This window comes from Aptenodytes patagonicus, chromosome 1 (assembly GCF_965638725.1).
Source record: "Aptenodytes patagonicus chromosome 1, bAptPat1.pri.cur, whole genome shotgun sequence".
NCBI lineage: Eukaryota > Metazoa > Chordata > Aves > Sphenisciformes > Spheniscidae > Aptenodytes > Aptenodytes patagonicus.
The window spans coordinates 49,017,736-49,032,501 of record NC_134949.1 but is presented as its reverse complement, the minus strand read 5'-3'; the positions used below and the strand labels follow the sequence as shown (position 1 = coordinate 49,032,501).

Here is a 14,766-nt window from a genome sequence, read left to right as displayed (position 1 = left end):
AGCCAGTCTTCTGTATCAGTTTTTAATTTAGTTATAGCAAATGTCTTCACACTTTTGGGGGTGCATTATGGTAAATGAGGGTATCATTCTGTATTTCATTCTGTTTTGAGCAGCCAAACACATTTGTGAGTACAAAAGCAAATGTACAAAAGCGTGTTCAAAATGTGCTTTAGCAAACAATGTGCTGTTTTGCAAATGTTTTTACTGCAATATGAATAAACTGTATTTAGCTTTAAAATGTATGTAAGGCTTGTACATAGGCTTAAATGAATTAACTTATTTTATGAAATCTTCTGATAAACCAATTTGAAGAATTCACCTCTTAAGATTTTAAAAAATTATGGTTTTACATTATTGCTCAAAAAATGCAGGTTGTTTTGGTTTGTTTTTTTAATATAGTAAGGACATCGCTACCACAGCCCCATGAGGTCAACATATGCATAGTGAAAGCAAATTCTTTCCAATGGGTTTGAGTGGAAAAGATTCTGCAGCTGATAAAGCAAGTGCCTGGTCCCCACTGAGCGCTTATGATCTAGGCATCTAATAAAAAGGTTTTTGCGTGTCCTGCTCTGTGCAATTCCTCTGACAAGTGTTACACAATGTTTTGCTGAACTTCTCTCTAGATCCTTTTGCCTCTCCTTAGTACACCCTCCTTCAAATACAATTTCTTGGGCAACAGACTCAAAGCCCTAGTGCGGATAAAAACGCGTTCTCTTCTGTTCGTTTATTCTTTCTGTTTATCATAGTCTTTCAGCAGATGCAGAGGGTCTGTTCCAAAAATATTCTGGTCAAGGCAACTGAAAAAAACCAAAAGAAAAGACAGAAACCATTAAAGTACGCAGGAAGAAAAAAGCGTATGACAAAACTCTAAAATAAGACCATAAGCTATGAAGAGCATCTGAACTGCTAAGTAACCAGTCAAAAGTTCACAAGGAAACATTTCAAAGCCTGAGTGAGGCATAAGCATAGGAAGCAGAGAAATAAATATTGTTGCATTTAGAAGTACTGATGTCTTGGCACGACACTTAAAAGTGTTAAAAACTTACTCCAGTAAGCCTAAGGATACCTGTCTGTTCCCGACATTTGCAAGTAACAAGCCACCAAAGTTTGCGGCTGAGTAGCATGGACTGCTGTCTTATCAGAAGGGAGGTAAAGCATCCTTGTTTGGGACACTTAGCAAATATCAAAAGATACTAAAAAGCTTTTATTAAATTTTGCCAGCCAACAAAAGGAACATCTATACCCAAGAAATTCCATGAACAAACAAGGGCCATGATCACAGCTTGATTCTGAAACCTACTGAAAAGCCACCAAAGTAATTCTAGATCAGTACTATTCTTAGTACTCAACATTTTCAATATGTATAGTGTAAATAAAACTTATTTATAAAGGTCACTTAGTCTGACAGTCAAATAATCTGACTGTTCACAGGGATAAAGTAAACAGAAAACGTAAGAGAATTTAACTGTTCATACATTGTTTCCAGGGCATGTCCTTTACTAATGTAAGAATAACAGATTACTTCAAGCAGCATAATGACATCAACCTCCCAAAGCATGTGTTCCAATTTATAATATACATTCCCATTTTTTCTTAGTTTAACATTGTCAGTTGGTTAAAAAAAAAAGGGCAATTTATCTGTTTTGTCCTCTCCTAGTGCTGTTATTTTGAAAAGACAATTTTAGAACCTATGGCAAAAATTAAGATAAGACAAAATGAAACACAATGTACCCACTTACCGGAGTTATTTTTCCTGGAGATGACTGGTATCAAACAGATGAAAACTGACTAAAAATGAGTCCTTCAACTTTTCCATCTCCCAGTAACGAGTTCATCCTGTGAGACTGTACTTGGGGAGAACTCTGGAATGTCCACTGGCACTTGAGGAAGTGGGAGAAGGAATCCCTTCTTCTGTTTTGTCCCTCAAGCAGTACAGCACCAAATCCACATCCACATCAGCAAATAAGGAAAGACATGTTCAGACACACTTGTGACCTCCCTTCTCTTTTGCATTTTGGATCCCTCTGTTTGGCATATTTTTTTTGCAAAGTCCAAATAAACATCTTTAATTCTGCAGCAGGTCTAAAGTTGTACCTTTTCTGATCTCACAAACAAAAGTAACTTGAGACTTTTCCCTTAGATCAGGCTTCAGCATGACACCTCAGGGTCTCACTGAGCTAGTGGAAGAGCCAAAACATGCTAGAGATTTGTAACAGCAGACGCTCTTTACAAAGCCCTTTATTACTCCTTTAGAGTGACACTCATTAGTGTGAAACATCAAACAGTGCAGTCAATCATGGGACCAACTGTGATGAAGCCACCATTATACTAATATCATGCGGCATCCATATGGATAGCACATAGAATTCATACCTGCCAGGGTAGTAGTTTATTTTGACCAGCACCAATTCAGGCTTTTATTGGTAGAATTGAGAACCAAGTGTGGAAAAAAGTTTTTTAAAACTAGTCATTCAACATAGTTATTGGAACATTGCCATAATCTGTGTAAATTGGTATCACTAAATAAAGGTTCACTTTCTTCACTTTAAAGATGGTACTATGATTTCTCTAGTAAGTCAGATTGAGAAGCCATCAGAAATTGTTCTCTCCCCCTCTCTCCCTTGGCAGACTACCCAGTCCACATCAGGACATTAATGGCTTACTGAAAAGAAGAAATAGGCTTTGGCCTACAGTGTTGTTGCATCTTATAGTACATAACAATTAATTTTTAATATAAAATACTGCATTCTCATTTCCTAAGAAATTAGCTTCCAGGCACTTAGACATTATGTCTGAAAAAAATCAGCATCATACTGAAGGTTATATACACAACATAGGTATATATTAAAGGAAAACAACTTTCATTAAACAAGGATTATACTGTGTTAAGCGACACTGAGGTTCGCACACTGGAGTGAATGATCTCAGGCAACCTCTCCTATAAAAAACACTTTGAATAATAAAAACAAACATAAAAAACCCACCCTCAAACAAAAACTAACTGATTTACAACAATGTATGCTGACAATTCCATTAATCCTTTCCTCTTCTGAGCTTTACTGGGTAGGGAGTAAACAGAAAGGTAGAGAGATAAAGAGCTTAAAGTTTCACTTTTAAGTGGAAAAAAGTGAACCACACCCCACACGCATTTCTACTGCTATCAGTGCACTGGAGAAAAGCTGTTTCACAACATGTAAGAAGGAAGATTAAACTACCCCTTTACATTTTTTAAGTGCTGTAAAACTATAACATTTCTTTCTGGGTATGTCACCTTGCACATTTATTGTATCAATAAGCTACTTAAGTTTCTTTTCTTCATACACAGTTTCCAAATTAAGGACAAGAGGCTTCATCAGCAATACTACAGATCATTTTTACAGATTTTCTAGTCACTGGAGCAAGGCAATTTGTTTCACAAGACAAGAAAAACCATATGAGTCAGAACTATAATGCTAGGTCTCTTTGAAGTGAATCAAAGTTCGTCAAAGAAATTCTTAGTCTTAAGTTGTGCATAAATATTCCCACCCATCTGAAACTTTTGTTGCCTGAGTTACATATTAATAAAGTACGTTATTTCTGAAGCAGACTAAGATCTATGCATGCAGGTTTGTTGTACACGTAATTACACCACTGATTTAATAAAAAACATGGTATCTGATAATCATTAATCTTGTGAAAATTTGCAATGGAAGCAATCAAAAAGATGACTGGGTTTGGATGAAAAAATACTAGCTCATTTGCTTCTTTCCGTTTCCTCCAAAATATTCTTTCCTGTTAATCCATTTCAGTTTTAAGGTCATATAATACTGAAAAACGAACTGATCTTACAGGTTGACAAAATTAGTTTTGCCTTGGAATATGGGAAAGACTAAAGAAGAGTGCCTTTGTTAAAAGAACAACAACAAAAGAGGAAAACTTATATTCCTAAATGCCAAAATATGTCCTTTTATACCTATGAGAAAGAAAATCAAGTCACTTGCTAAATACACAGCATGACTACTGACATTTAAATAAGGTAGACAGTTTGCAGGATGGAAAAAGCATTCCGATCTTTAAAATATATTTAAGTTCTACTGAAAACCCCCATTCACTAGTTGAGTTCTGAATACCTGAGAAAGGCCGCAATACAGTTTGCAAATACATAACAAGGGACATATTTATTCTCATCTCTTGTCTATTCTTCTCCATCTCATCCCTGACAGTCACATACTTAACTGCAATTTAACAGTTCTGTTGCTACAACAATTTTCCTCTTTTCTTATGTGTTCATTCTAGCCCAAAAGGAGATGCATGTAATATCTCTGGGTCACAGCAGATTAGACATGTGACCAAACAACCTGAGCCACTTACACTCTTAAAAAAAGGACAAAAACAACGCATCGCTCATACCATCAATACAGTCTTGGAGGATTCCCCAGGATATCGGAGACTGAAGACAATCAAAGATCCCAGAAAGCAAAAGAAGGTAAGGGTGGCAACATTTCTAACATCTAACAAAGACTCCACAAGAGGAATAGTTCCCATTGTCCAGTCACAGCATAATTCTGAGGGGTTGAGAAGAAGCCAAGCATTTACAGGGAGGAGGTAGTTGAAAGTCAGCTGTCTTGCTGGGGATGGACTAACAGCAGCTGGGTTATCAAACCTAAAGCAAAAGAAAGGAGAAAAAGAAGCTTTTAATGAAAAAAAGATATGGTCTTGATCCACTTCGTGCTCAGAAACCAGCAAACTTTAGATTCATAGCTACAACTACCAATTACAGACATGTATAACATCCTCATCTTCCTGCATTTGTCAGGTGTGTAACTTGGGAACCATGCACAATGATTCATCTTAGCATGGGACGGAGCCTCCTCCAAGTTTAAGAAACTGGTTTGGGATATAATCAACATAAGTTTGAAGAAACAGAACAATTTACACCTGAAGTTGGGTTCAGTGGTCCTTGTTCATGTTTTTAATAGTGTGCCTCATTTTTCAGGGAAAATATTAGATTCTTGTATTTCTACATTGCTCACACATTTTAAGATAAATTACAGTTTTTCAGTTCTAACATTATTCATATACATTTATCTTCAAGCACTGTATCTGAAGTCAACCATGCTTTCTGCATAGTATGTACGTAAAACCAAAAAAATATTTTGCATGTAGAAGAGGAAAAACTTACTAAGAGGTTTAGAGTATTCAGCCAAGGCTCAAACACATAGCCAATAAAAAATACTTTAGTAATAAAACATTTAAATTCTGAATTACTAAGACAAACTAAAAACCATAAGTTTTTAAAAATTAATGCCTGCTCAGATACCTCAGTATTTTGGACATTCTCATCAACAGGTACTGAAATATGCCATTTATCAATTTCACAACAAATGTAATATCATACAGTCATTGCTTACCAATATTAAAATAAGCTAATAAACACTTAAGTTGATGTACTTTTGGCCATTTCATTCAGACCTCATTAAGCCACATCTCATTTATCAGTGTCTGTAAATAAGAGACACTTTACTATTACCTTGTAAACACTGGAAGTTGAGACTGGATAACCTGGACTCTGACAACTACAAGCAGCAGCGTACTGAACATTAGGACTATGAGCTTCAACAGTGTTTGGAGCATAGAGAAAGGAATACTGCCCTTCCCTCGAAGAATCTGTACAGCTGTGTCCAACAACACTGGCAAGGTGTACTGCAAAGGAAAAAAGTGTTTATAATCAGACAGTGTACTCATTAATCCCTTAGATAAATATGAGCTACCTAATCTTTTTTTTTTCCTTGGTTTTCTCTAAATGCCTGCTCCCAATAGTTACTTAACTCAGCTTCTTAGCTTTCATGACAACCCCCAAAAAGAAGTCCACCATTCTAATAAAAATATCTCTATTCAAATATTCTTGCTAACGCTATCGTAGCTGAACTTGTATACCTGTAGTTCTGTATTTTGCACTGACAGATTATAAAATCTGTACCATCTTCAGAGACTTCAGTAAAACAAGTATGACCATGAAAAATTTTGAAGAAATCACTATTTTTAGAATTATCAGCCCCTCAGAAAACTTGTCCTATAAACAAAATTCCTTAGGAACAGTAGAAATACTATTCACTTCCTGATTAGCCCTGGATTTCTATTTTATGCCTCTACTGCAGTAACCCATCTCTCCCTGCCTCATGAACACTACGATCTTGCACAGTTCCCCACTACATACCCTAATTTCTTCCCCATGTACCCCTTTCCCTATGTCTTCATGTCTTGTGCTGGGGATGATTTATTGCTTCACATACACTGGTTGGCTGATCTACAGATATCGTAAGTTTTTGAGAACTGATCAAACTCATAGTTCATGTTACACCTGTGCCCTCAGAAGAAGCCTCAGTTTGGATTTTATCTTTTCTGCTCAGTTGACTTACACAAACTTATTAAACTTTCATGAAATTGAGGATCAGATCAAAAGTTACTAAAAGAAAGGAAGAGTGGACTGAAAAGTATGGTCACATACTGGCGATTTCCTTAGAAATCCAGTTTGAAAATTATACGCTTATTCAACTAGACTTGCAAAGGCAATAGTTACAAACACATTTCTGTAAGCACAAAAAATGTGATTTTGATATTTTGGCCTTGAATATGTATCCCCAAGACAGACAATCTTTTGGCTTTTACTGGTGCAGTTTTTGCAAAATATTCCTTCAAGTAAATAAGGAATAGTAAACTAGAAAATTTTCTTAGAATGGGCAATCATACATTTTTAAATTGCATATGGTTTGACTATTAAAAAGCCAAGAATTATTTCATTGCAGGAACATCTTGTTTCTCTAAAGAAAAGTTACTGTTAACTTAAAGACTTATCAATGCTTAAGATGCTATCAGATTAGAAATTAAATTTAAAGGTATTCTTAGAACAACAAATTTCATAAGAATATTACTGATTCAAATAAGACTACTCCAAAACATCTAGTTATTCATTAGAATGTGATGAAATGCATTTGTATATAGTATGTTCTCTATTTTTACTACAGAAATTAAAAACAAATAACCCCCCCATCTTTATGCACCTCAGACTTTAACCAAGACTGTTACATGCTAGCCTTTGCAAACCTCAGCCAACTAAAACCTTAGGTTTCCATTAAGACAAGTCAATTCTTTATTGAGTATGTTTGGTAACATCTCTGTATGGCATGTAAAGGACAACTTAGAAGTCACTGGATTCCCTCACCATGAACCATGTACGTTAAACGTTAGCTGAGTCAAAAAAAAACCTGAAAAATGTAACAGAACAACAGAGTTAGCCTGAACTGACAAAAATCAGTGCTGAAATACGACACTTCAAAGTACTTAATGTCTCATTACAGAATTCCTGAGAAGAAATCCAATTTATTTTTCAACAGCTTACCCCCTGAGCAATAAATACTTCATACACACAGCATATCCCCACCACCGTTATTCCTTGTTCTTTACACAGTGTTGCAACAGCTACTAGAAACACAGTCACTGCAATTGGAGTCCACACTGCAAATAAAGACATTATTGAAAACGTTCCATCTTACAACAAAAACAAACATTTAATAAAGTAAATTAACCTAAAAATTGAAGACTTTGGCTCTTCATGTTCAGTATGCCATTTGTTAAAGGGAAGATTACCAGTTTCACTCTACAGAAAATAATATACATGTATCAGTTTTAAAACTGCCTCCCTTAAATTGAAAGAACTAAATGAAAGGCAAAAGACTAATCTATGACAGGAAAACAAAAAACCCCAATCTTTCCTAATTCACCAGAACACTTTTTCAATTGAATGTTTTATAGGGAGTCAGGAATTTTCACAAGGTCAATCTGACTTTGGAAAAGAGGCAAGCCTCCTACATCTCCACTGAAATTTTGCAGCTTACTTGTGACCGTCTGAGGCATCTCAGCATACTTCCACTTACTTGCAATAATAGAAGTCAGTGCAAGAGTCCCCTACTCTAGGTGTTACAGAACAACTGAAAAAGTGCTTAAGTCTTGAAGAAAAAAAAAAAAGGGCAATTTATAATGGAAAGTAGTATTACATGGGTACCTTGGGGCTAAAGGGTTTTTTGTACACACTGAATAACCAATACACCCATATTACCATTTTAAGAGCTCTATTATCAGTGATACAGAAATTAAGTTATGTATATATTTGTCAATCATTTACCTATGGTATTATCTGGCCCTTTAGATTTTGTATATGACAAAAAAGCAGCTAGAAAAAAGATAGATGATAAAAGCTCTGCTCTGCCCACAACTCCAGTTACCTGAAAAGAAAAAAGCAGAAAAAACAAGATTATTCTTCTAGTGACTATTCTAGTACTAGAATAGTGCATGACTGATATACTATCAGGATATGCATAAACAAGATCTGTATATCAAGCAAAAAAGGCTAAGAAGAGTAAGGCTGCTTTCAGTTCAATCAGTACTGAATTCAGGAACAAGATGACACAGGCAGCTGGTGGCCACCTGTGGCTGATGTGCCCCTAAGTATCACCATTAACAAGACAACTGAGAAATGCTGTACATACTTTTATCTTTAGTAACACCAGCCACAAATAGCATTTGAGGCAAAATTTGGGCACTCTAACAACTGCTTTCTTCATAATACTTGGAAGAAACCAGCTTTCATCAATGGGAGCTTTAAGTGAAGCCTGACAAGGACTGTTGTACATATACATCCTGCAGACAGTGGCATATAGAAACTATGATTGTTATTTTTGTTCATACCTTTTCTGACTGAACAGATCTGAATCCGAAAGAAGCATTCCCTTGACTGGTGCTATGGCAGCTCTTAGGTGAGCAGTCAAGAGTTACAAATAAATTGATGGCAAGCTCTGTGCAATGGAGTTAAAGAATGACTCAAGCTTTACTACAGGTCTGGCAATTTTCTGAATGATAATTTGGTTGTCAGTATTGAAATTGCAAGTAGTGCCCCCTTTGGTAATGAGACAGAGAGGAATGGATTTTATGAAAATTTGGAGAAGGGCTAAAATCCATAGGGCAGAAGGTTGTTTCAGAATCTCCAATGAAATACAGATTAATTTCGATTTCAGGAGCTGTTTTCAAAAAACGCTAAGGTGCAACCAACAACCAGAGACAGAAGACAGGTCACTATGTTAATGGTTACTGCAACAGCCACTGTGCTGTTGCAATGTGCTGACCACAGTACCATTAGGACTGCCTTTCTTCCTCATTTGTCCTCTTCTGTAATGCCTCTGATTACATCCAAATTTTTGCAAGCAAGTTGGCTGAAAAATGGCATGCTATCCAGAGGTAGACAGTCATATTTAGCTAAGAAAACCACATAGTTCACCATTTAATTATGATGATGCTGAAAACCAACTTTCAGCCATCCAGACCCAGCTAGAAGTTTTTATTGCTAGGTACATTCTTGGTCAAGCATGATTGATCCAGAACAGTGGATCAATAAATAAAAAGAGAAAGTAACTCAATATCCAAGGTCACAGTGTAAAGAAGAGTATTCAAATCTGAATTTGAAATCATGCTCTGGTGCTTCCATTGGGAGTAGCATACATTTACCAAAGAACTCACTGAATCATGCACAGACAAAGCATGTTTCACAACTGATAAGACATCAGAATTTGTGTTAACATTTTGGATAGTACACAGGTATTTGTTTCCAAAATGTCCTAAGATGTTTCAAGGATTCCTGGTCTGGATCTCAAAATTGTCCAGCATTAAGACAGAAATTAGGGAACTTTGGCTGTAGACCACTTGAAAGAGATCATTAGTAAAGCAAGTGTGCTAGAGTGCCTCCACAGTCCCCTGCCAACAAAAGAGATATTCTATTTCTGGATACAAAGGTGACTTATGAGAGAAAATTCCAGCATTCACAAGGTTAGTTGACATCCCGTAGCTGTAAAGGTGCTCAAAATGCCTCTGGCCAGAAGAGTAGCAAAGTAGCTACAGAGACTGAAATGGAATTCTAAAGACAACAACAAATGAAACTATGATGCTGTTATTCAACCCATTTCCTCAAAAATTCTTCCTCAGCAAATAATATATTACCACCGCAAGAGCCCACCTTCTCTCTGAAGTCAAGCAGAAAATTATTTTCTATTTATCCTGCTCTGCTAACTTTTCCAGGAAAAATCCATTTATTGTAAGATAGGTAAAGGTTTGAAATGTTTACGTATTGCATCTGCTGTTTCAAACTCTTGTGCAGGGAAGTAATAAGTAGGAGACTAATTTGAAGGAATTCAAATCGGATACATTTCAATTATAAAAGATACAAAAGGTACCATCAATTGATATAAAAACTGGGAATGAGACCCGTTTTGGAGTTTTCACTTTAGTCTGAATAAGTTAGATGGCACCCAGGTCCCCAGTTCTAAAACACAGCTCATTATTACCTCCTCTTTTCCATGTATGGAAACTTCCAGTTGTTTTGCCTTTTATACGTGTGCACAAGTCTCAACTGCCGACTCTAAGAATCCTTTCTTGGTTGCATGTGAGGCAGAATTCTCAATGCAAACACTTGAAAGGATAAAATGCACTACTTCTCAAAAGTGTAAAACTTAAATTGAAAAAGGTTGGGGAAGGAGGAAGAAAACCCCTTAACTGATTCTTCACTGAGTACCTAAGTACAACAGCAGGGGAATTCAATTACAATTGCACTTAAATCTCAGTCTCTAAGTGTTTTAAGCACAGCACCAAGTTCTACCAATCACATAGTCTTAAAGTGCCCTCATGTGGCTAATATCAGGGATTACACACTTATTACCAAATTGCTTCGTAACTGTACTTCATAACTTTGTAATACATTGCCTTACACAATAAGCTTTCATTACACAATGTTTTGTAGTATTTGTATGGTACTTTTTGCTAACTGTTGCATAGTACTAAAAGCAACTGTGTTACTGTTATCTCATACGGAATCTGACAGTTCAAGCTTGATAAGGAATCATCATATTTGGAATGAAAGTGATAAAATTACATAGAATGATCTAAGCCATGAACCACTACGTAAGTCACTAGCAACTTGCTAATGCTCCTGTAAAGATACTATCACATTTACTACAAAGAGGCAAAGCCAAACTTTGAAATTTAAAGCATGTTTTTTCAAAGGAACAGAAAACCAAATGAAATTAACAAATTATTTTTTTAACCCATATTTTACCCAAGATTTTATGGGGGTTCGTGCTTTCAAGCACAGAAGCAAGAAAAAAATTTAGGTGTTTTACTTCTGCATTTTTAAACATACCACTAACAACTTCTAGCAAGGACATATTAGTAGCTCAAATAGCTGCCAACTATAAACACCATGAACTTAATTTCTGTAAAGATTTGCTCAAAATACACAGATGCAGGCTACTGAATTGCTACTGACAAGGATTTGTGTCTTTAGAGAACAAGAGATGTGAATTCTTTACCCAAGCAAATCAGGGCCATAAAAATACAACATAAGGTGAGAGCAAACCCTTCTCATTTTCTTAATATCAAGAGATGTCTCCCCTCCCCCCCGAAAAAAACACATTTAAAAAAAAAAGTGGGATAACACCTCCAAAGAAGCAAAAGGTTTAAACATTTTCAGTTTTCTGAAAATCAGCTAATACTGTAAGAAAAAAAGAGACTGAGAATGGGCTTTGCAACATGTGTGAACTGGAATCTAGGAAAACCAATCTAAGTGGTGCAGAAATAACAGCAGAGAATTCCACAGATCTGCTTTATCAGTGTTTCTAACAGAAACAAGTCTAATGAATGGCGATCACAAGACTCTCTTTACTCCACAACATTGCAAGCCTGGTTGACCATTAAAAAGTATATAATCAGGCAGCTTGTATAAATAATGCATTTCATAGCAGTGAAAAACTCCTTCAGAATCAAAGGGAAGGTAAATATGAGAGGTGAGAAATGTATTTCCTCTTTCTTGTATCAGGTATGTTCAAAAATGGAAGGTTCAAACAGAATGGCCCTAAGCTGGATGTAGCATATCAACAACAATCCCAGAAAAAGCCTGGCTGAGATAGATGTATTGGCCTAAAAGAAAGTGGACAGAACAGACTTGATGATTAGCTAGAGGGGAGTGCTTAGCGATTCTGGAAATCAATTAAGAGGTATTCATAGTATTTGCAAAATATGATACTGGATGAATCATCACAGAACACAAATATCTATGTAAGCTAAAGTAGCCACCATCATAAAAGCCAATATTCATAGCAGAGACCTGAGTTATTAAGTAACTAAATTAATGTTTCTTTAATTATTTTTCAGTAGCTGCATGGAATACCAAACAACTCCAAGCATTAAAATTTGTCACCTCCACCACTCACTGCAAAGGGCAGAGTAAGCACTAGTAAAATCACACACTTGTTGGAGTTACAATATATAAAGAGATACAAAAAACATGAAACTTAAAGTTAATTAATACAGCTTGAACAAATTAAGCACATCACAGCTATACCTACCGCTTCAGTATGTATTGGGTGCACTGCAAAGAGCAAGGATGCAACTACACTGCTTCTGTTGTCCAGAAAAAGCTTACAGACCTTGAGGAACACTACACAAACCACCACATGAAAGACCAGATTTAGGAAGTGGTAAGAAACTGCATTTAACTCGCTGAACAAGTAGTTTAAGCGAAACGTAAGAACGGTAAGGGGACGATAAGATTTATGACTCCTCTCCTAAAAGAAAACAAATCAATCAATCAGTCACCACCAACTTATAAAGGGAATTTTACTCCAAAATATCTTTCTGAAAATCTATGCATACATGATTCCCCCCCTCTATTCTCGGGCATCTACCTTCAAAATAAAGACCTGAAAATCAGTAATACCAAAAAAAAAATTAAAAAATCTAAAAATCTAGTGAATTAAATGAAAACTCGATTTAAAATTAAAATGTTAAACAGAAGTTGTCTGACTATTTTTCCTACTTCCACATAGTTTTAATGTATTATTCAAATATTTTTATTATTCTGCCATTTCATGTTTTAGATGAGCATTTTATAAAAATTTGGTGCACTCAGTTTAATGTATTATCTACATTTTTTCAATATGTCTACGCCGCCAGTTACTCCATCCATAAACCCTTTTAAAAACTACACTTAACACCATGTTCCTGTTCCAAAATGCATTTGTCAACCCACAGCCTGTTGATATTTTGCTGAATATGTCCGTAAAACATAGGAAGAATATCTGAGAAAAAACTGGGGGGCAGGTACAGGGAACCAAATTGCACAGACAGACAGACAAAAACACAAGATAGGAAAAAATATTTTAGAAGTCATGAACGATCAAATTAATCTGACTTCATTTAGTTAAAATTCACCTGACTTTCAGATGGTTTTGAGTGCAAAATTAACACTGAATGAGATGGCTTTCTCCCACTCCACATGGTTAGGATTTTTTTTTTTTTTTTTGAGTAAAAACATGCCGAAAAATACTAATTGAAAGGAGTTTAGGAACCCACTTACTCTCAATGACTACAGGATTAGATGGCATCTGAAAAAATAGACTGGAAGCTTTCATTACAGGGTTATATGAAAATTACGTATCAAAGTCTATTTGTAGAGCTAATGATTAGTATCTCACAAGGAGCTAACCCTGTATGTTATGGACATAAGAAAAGAGAAGATTACAAGGCGGAATGCCTTCATAGGCAAAAAACCTATGACTGTCAGAGAATTTTTATCCATTTGCTCAGCAATGGCAGCATGTGTAACTTTCTAAACTATATGTACATCCTTTAGCCATTGCCATTTAACAATGTTTATCAACAACTTTAATGCCAATGCAGCTTTTCAGATAAAAATAGAGCCACTGTACACGGGCTACAAACCAAAAACTCTGAATTCATATAAACGTACTTACTCAAATAAATTTAAGGGATTCAATACCCATTCTCTAACTTCTAGCTTTGTCGCCTAAAAGTGTCATCTTTCCTTCCAGACTGCAATTAGAAATAACTAACCATGTATGTCAATGTCTAGCTTTTGCAGGAGGAGAAGGGAAAATGGTCAGAGCTGTCCAATTTTGATACTGGAATTAGATAACACAGCATCTTGAAGCGCGATATATGACTTCATTTTCTTACAAGTTCTTTTATTGAACAAAGGGAAAGAATATAAGCAACATCTGTTCCTGATCTTATAGTACAAAACACTAGCACCACCAAATTCCATCAGAAACAAACTATTCTGCTGTTAAAAAACATTAGGGGAAAAAAGTGTAAATACTCTCTGCAAGGTTTTTTTCCATTTCCTAAATGCCTCAAAGTGTTTCACAAGCAGTTTACCTCAGACATTGGAGTGCCCCAGAAGTCATTCTGAAACAGATTTTTTAATGGAGTAGAAGGATGCAAATCTTTATTGTCCAAAATCGCTGAAACATCATCAAAAACAAAGCCACAGAAGAGACTGTTCCAGTAGCAGGCTGCCACCACACCAACTATTAGTGCTGCTTCCTTCAGGCTTACATCAGCCATCTTCTCTAAGAGCTTTCATGGACAAAAACTGAAATATATGGACAGAAACTTGAATAGTTTTACTTGTTAAAAGCTAAACTTGATAAAGTCAAATTAAGACATCCAATATTTTAGAAGTTAATGACACTACATATCTAAAAATCAGTAAGATAGAAAGCTTTCCTCAAGTCTCCTCCGTCTTACACAATTTAGTGTTTAAAAGAAATACTCTCATTAAAAAGTCTCACCCCTAAAAAGCCCTCACACAAGCTGGATATACTGTTATATTTCATGTTTTACTAAAAAAAGAAGATTGATGATAAATTGTGATGTAGTTTTAGC

The 14,766-nt window shown here is 35.8% G+C and overlaps 1 protein-coding gene across 3 annotated transcripts in view; it reads right to left on the bottom strand.

Annotated features, from left to right (window-relative positions):
• Nucleotides 1–14,766, bottom strand: part of TMTC3 (transmembrane O-mannosyltransferase targeting cadherins 3) — a 36,212-nt gene that overhangs the window by 12,065 nt on the left and 9,381 nt on the right. For 2 of the 3 annotated variants that reach the window (XM_076334094.1, XM_076334085.1), the window contains exons 4-9: nt 14,257–14,473; nt 12,426–12,644; nt 8,162–8,261; nt 7,379–7,494; nt 5,510–5,682; nt 4,390–4,642 (exon numbers count right to left, since the gene is read on the bottom strand). In XM_076334094.1, the coding sequence (XP_076190209.1) occupies nt 4,390–4,642; nt 5,510–5,682; nt 7,379–7,494; nt 8,162–8,261; nt 12,426–12,644; nt 14,257–14,445 (1,050 nt within the window). In that variant the 5' untranslated portion in view covers nt 14,446–14,473. The remainder of the gene's footprint in view (nt 1–4,389; nt 4,643–5,509; nt 5,683–7,378; nt 7,495–8,161; nt 8,262–12,425; nt 12,645–14,256; nt 14,474–14,766) is intronic. The other variant, XM_076334103.1, reaches the window with a different exon arrangement.